This window comes from Cherax quadricarinatus, chromosome 26 (genome assembly GCF_038502225.1).
Source record: "Cherax quadricarinatus isolate ZL_2023a chromosome 26, ASM3850222v1, whole genome shotgun sequence".
Classification (NCBI taxonomy): Eukaryota; Metazoa; Arthropoda; class Malacostraca; order Decapoda; family Parastacidae; genus Cherax; species Cherax quadricarinatus.
Genome location: NC_091317.1, coordinates 3,318,876 through 3,324,584, shown reverse-complemented (window position 1 = coordinate 3,324,584; position 5,709 = coordinate 3,318,876). Strand labels below are relative to the sequence as shown.

Sequence of the window (5,709 nt, the reverse complement as noted above, 5' to 3'; positions counted from 1 at the left end):
TATCACTGCATGCTACCAAAGATATTTAGTCATGGTCTTCTTCACGCTTGTATCACTATCAACAACACCATTCACCTTCACTGTACAGCGAGGGTCGGGCAAATGAGGTGAGGATGCTGACTCGCTTCGGAAGTTCACCGTGAATCAGTTTGTGAAGCATTTCAAAGTCCAGTCGAGTGCTTCGAGTGCTTTGCTTAATTGGTTTACTAAGTTTAAGGCCTTGCAAGGATATATACACCTAGATGTGTATATCTCTATGTGTACATATATGTTGAAAGTTTACTTTAATCCCTATTTTAGTTAAGAAAGTTTTCTTGGGTGAACAGATGACATGAAGCCTAAATGTCTCTCATGTAGCCGCTAATCTTTAAATCTCATGAACGAACCATCTCTCGGTGTCCATACATCGAGATGTGTGTATCTGAGCGTTACAGGATATATACCCTAAGAGGTGTATTTCTCTCAACGCATATATGCTGAGAGTTTACTTTAATCCCTATTCTAGGGGTTAACGTATCCTTGTCTGGTAGTGAACAGGCTATCGTGCAGCCTTTAATGACCCTCGTGTAGTCATAGGCTTTAAATCCCATTAACCAGCCACCTAAGCGTACAAACACACAAACTACCTACTTGTGCTCCCCTCCCTTCTCTGTCTGTCTGTTTCTCTCTCTCTCTCTCTCTCTCTCTCTCTCTCTCTCTCTCTCTCTCTCTCTCTCTCTCTCTCTCTCTCTCTCTCTCTCTCTCTCTCTCTCTCTCTCTCTCTCCTTTTTTACACAGGATTTTGCAACGTTAGGTTTAGGGTTCTTAACTTTATTTACAAGATAACAGCTGTTACCTACATCAGCTCTCTCTCTCTCCCTCTCTCTCCTTCTCTCTCTCTCGCTCTCTCGCTCTCTCTCTTTCCATTTCTCTTATACACATCCTTTTATTTACTTGATCAGGCTAAGAGTTGCTGCCTCTGTTTACAGACTAAGACCTTCCTCAGCTTTGCTCCCGACACCGAAGAAGGTCAAGCAGGAAGAAAGGTCAGTCTCCTTCCTTACGGTGGATACCATACAGAACAACGAGATATATAGCGAAACCGATCTCCTCGCAGTGTCTCCATCATTGAGAACACAGAACACGGAAAATACCTGAATTTGCACTCACAGCATTGAGAATCAACATATTCCAGTGTGTCAGTGTGTTACTTGCAAGCTGAGATTATTATATTCATGAGGATCGTCTAGCACCTCATTTTTATTAATCAACTGCTGAAGGAGGGAGGAATGAAGAGCATGAAATAAGAAAATTGCTTTATTTTTTCAATAAGCTTCAGGTAGTTTCAGCACCCATTGTAAAGTTACAATCCAGTCTGCTTGAGATTAAAAAAATATACGGAATAAATAAATATATATATATATATATATATATATATATATATATATATATATATATATATATATATATATATATATATATATATATATATATATATCATTCCTGGAGTGAGAGAAAAAAATTCATTTTAAGGATTTTGGAAATTCCAATATTTATTATAGTAACTTTATATCCGATATTTTTTTTTAAGTCATGTTATATTCCGAAATATTTTTTCCTCAAGCATGTCATCTCTATTTTGTATTAATGAGTCAGAAAGTTGTTAATTATTTGGTTGTTCAAGGCCTTTCACAGCGTCACCGGTGCTTCGTCAGGAGGTGCAACAGAGCCAAGCAAGAAGAAGCTCACTAACATAATTTAATGATTAAAATGTCCTAAGAAATTCGGTGAAATTTCTGGAAAATAATGATCATACCTGGATGACCGACGATACACGTCACTCGCCCTCACGTAGTCCTCACGTAGTCTTTATGTAGTCCTCACGTACTCTTTATGTAGTCCTCACGTAGTCTTCACGTAGTCCTAACGTAGTCTTCAAGTAGTCCTAACGTAGTCTTCACGTAGTCTTCACGTAGTCTTCACGTAGTCTTCACGTAGTCCTCACGTAGTTCTCACGTAGTCCTCACGTAGTCTTCACGTAGTCTTTATGTAGTCCTCACGTACTCTTTATGTAGTCCTCACGTAGTCTTCACGTAGTCCTAACGTAGTCTTCAAGTAGTCCTAACGTAGTCATCACGTAGTCTTCACGTAGTCTTCACGTAGTCTTCACGTAGTCCTCACGTAGTTCTCACGTAGTCCTCACGTAGTCTTCACGTAGTCTTCACGTAGTCCTAACGTAGTCTTCACGTAGTCTTCACGTAGTCTTCACGTAATCCTAACGTAGTCTTCACGTATTCCTCACGTAGTCTTCACGTAGTCCTCACGTAATCCTCACGTAGTCTTCACGTAGTCCTCACGTAGTCTTCACGTAGTCTTCACATAGTCTTCACGTAGTCCTCACATAGTCTTCACGTAATCTTCATGTAGTCATCACGTAGTCCTCACGTAGTATTCACATAGTATTCACGTAGTATTCACGTATTCCTCACGTAGTCTTCACGTAGTCCTCACGTAGTCCTCACGTAGTCTTCACGTAGTCCTCACGTAGTCATCACGTAGTCTTCACGTAGTCTTCACATAGTCCTCACGTAGTCTTCACGTAGTCTTCACATAGTCCTCACGTAGTCCTCACGTAGTCCTCACGTAGTCCTCACGTAGTCATCACGTAGTCTTCACGTAGTCCTCACGTAGTCATCACGTAGTCTTCACGTAGTCTTCACGTAGTCCTCACGTAGTCCTCACGTAGTCTTCACGTAGTCTTCACGTAGTCCTCACGTAGTCCTCACGTAGTCATCACGTAGTCTTCACGTAGTCTTCACGTAGTCATCACGTAGTCTTCACGTAGTCTTCACATAGTCCTCACGTAGTATTCACATAGTCCTCACGTAGTCTTCACGTAGTCTTCACGTAGTCCTCACGTAGTCTTCACGTAGTCTTCACATAGTCCTCACGTAGTCTTCACGTAGTCCTCACGTAGTGTTCACGTAGTCCTCACATAGTCTTCACGTAATCTTCATGTAGTCCACACGTAGTCCTCACGTAGTCTTCACGTAGTCTTCACGTAGTCCTCACGTAGTCCTCACGTAGTGTTCACGTAGTATTCACGTAGTCCTCACGTAGTCTTCACGTAGTCTTCACGTAGTCCTCACATAGTCTTCACGTAATCTTCATGTAGTCCACACGTAGTCCTCACGTAGTATTCACGTAGTCCTCACGTAGTCCTCACGTAGTCCTCACGTAGTATTCACGTAGTCCTCACGTAGTTCTCACGTAGTATTCACGTAGTCTTCACGTAGTTCTCACGTAGTATTCACGTAGTCCTCACGTAGTTCTCACGTAGTCTTCACGTAGTCTTCACGTAGTCTTCACGTAGTTCTCACGTAGTCTTCACGTAGTCCTCACGTAGTTCTCACGTAGTCTTCACGTAGTCTTCACGTAGTCTTCACGTAGTCTTCACGTAGTATTCACGTAGTCTTCACGTAGTTCTCACGTAGTATTCACGTAGTCCTCACGTAGTTCTCACGTAGTCTTCACGTAGTCTTCACGTAGTCTTCACGTAGTCCTCACGTAGTCTTCACGTAGTCCTCACGTAGTTCTCACGTAGTCTTCACGTAGTCTTCACGTAGTCTTCACGTAGCCCTCACGTAGTCCTCACGTAGTTCTCACGTAGTCCTCACGTAGCCCTCACGTAGTCTTCACGTAGTCCTCACGTAGTCTTCACGTAGTCCTCACGTAGTCTTCACGTAGTCCTCACATTTGCGACGATACTCAGATTGGTTACATTTTGGAATTTCCTGTCAAAATTATAATTTTTGTACCATAATATACAATAATTAGACTATGGCATTTGAGGCTTCTGTCATTTTTTTCTTTCGTATCTGGTAATTCGTGAAGGTGACTGATGTTTGTCTAAGGTATGAGTCACACTGTGCCTCCCGTCCCTCACCTTCCCGACTTCATATTACAATTTCCTAACTGAAAAACTCCTGACGAAGTGCTAGTGACATTACGAAAGGCCTTAAATTACTACATTCTTCTAGTTTTCCATATATGATCACTTATATATATATATATATATATATATATATATATATATATATATATATATATATATATATATATATATATATATATATATATATATATATATATATATATATATAAACTTCTTTAATCTCCTCTACATGAAGCTGTACGATAATTTGTATTTCATATAAATTTTCGTTATCACGTCTACATAAATCACCTTCATCCAGTTGCCTTTGTGTATCTACTGTAAAAAAACATATATTACTGTCCGTGTTTTACTATCAAATATTTGCCACATCGTATGTGTGTTTGTGTGTGTGTGTGTGTGTGTGTGTGTGTGTGTGTGTGTGTGTGTGTGTGTGTGTGTGTGTGTGTGTGTGTGTGTGTGTGTGTGTGTGTGTGTGTGTGTGTGTTTATTTACACATTTAGATCTAGTCTACACTGATATTTTGTTTTATCACCAGGATACTGTAGGAATTTTGTATCCAAATCTTAAAAATAAAGAGATTTTAAGTTGTAAATTAGTGTATATTTACAGGTAATTACAAGCTGCTGGTTTTCTTGTCCACGAGAAGAAATACTGTTGGGTCGTTCATCGTAACTCATTGATGAGTTGTGTTCACTTTGACATCAGTAATTATCAAATGATGATTTGTGTTCAGTCTGACATCAATAATTATATATCTGTGTTTACCTAGACATCAGCATTGATAACTGATTGGTTGTCCTTTTTTTTTAATAATAATAATTATATTTATCATTAATGTGTTCACTCTTCTCCATCAATAATTATCATTGATGATTTATGTTCAATAATAATGATACTTATCACCGATGCTTTATATTTTCTACGATAATAATAATAATAATAATAATAATAATAATAATAATAATAATAATTATCATTGGTAATTTACCTTCTCTTCAGTAATAAAAACCGCGAATTAATTCTTCATTTCCATCTCTCATTTCTCTTCTTTTCCTTCTCTATTTTCAGAGGTCACAACTCACAGGCTTGTCGGGGTCATCACAGGTCTGGAGACCCAACACGCCATGCACCAACTAATTTTGACCCCGTGCAACCTATTCTGCATCTACTAATGACTGCAAGACCAGCTTTCATCGAGACAAAGTTAGTGTTTGTGTGTGTGTGTGTTGTCCCAAACGAGAGCTAGTAACGCAATGAGTGTCCTCTTTCCACAGGTGGGAAAGCAGAGGTCAAAGTCCTCAGATCTCAGGGCACTGCCCAGGGTCATCACAGCAGTAAGAGGCCACCCATACAGGCCAGAAACCAGAGGTCACATTTCAGAGAATTTCTGGAGTCATCACAGCTCAGGAGACCATCAGTCATAGATCACCACGTCACGGGGAGGCACAAATCATAGCTCAGGGGCCATATTTCATAGATTTTCAAGACGCCGAAGGCTTGAGTAGGGAGAGAAGGCGTGGGGAGAAAGGGTGAGGGGGTCAAGAAAGACGGGGGGAAAAGGTGAAGGAAATGGGGGTGATAAAAGTCGTGCATCATTCGGCGAAGTCAGCAGGTCTGGTGAAGCGGTAGAAGCAGGTGTCGTCACCGGGAACCCGAGGAATTTCTTCTTCGTAAGGCTTCACTCTCTCTTCCTTCAGCTCCAGCCGCACCTGCAGGAGAACACACATTACTGCTGATTCTCTCTCTCTCTCTCTCTCTCTCTCTCTCTCTCT

At 40.5% G+C, this 5,709-nt stretch overlaps 1 protein-coding gene across 1 annotated transcript in view; it reads right to left on the bottom strand.

Moving 5' to 3' along the window:
• Positions 1-4,307: 4,307 nt before the first annotated feature.
• Positions 4,308-5,709, bottom strand: part of LOC128691548 (dipeptidase 1) — a 79,820-nt gene continuing 78,418 nt past the window's right edge. The window contains exon 9 of the mRNA XM_070088947.1: positions 4,308-5,646. Within this exon, the coding sequence (XP_069945048.1) occupies positions 5,530-5,646 (117 nt within the window). The 3' untranslated portion in view covers positions 4,308-5,529. The remainder of the gene's footprint in view (positions 5,647-5,709) is intronic.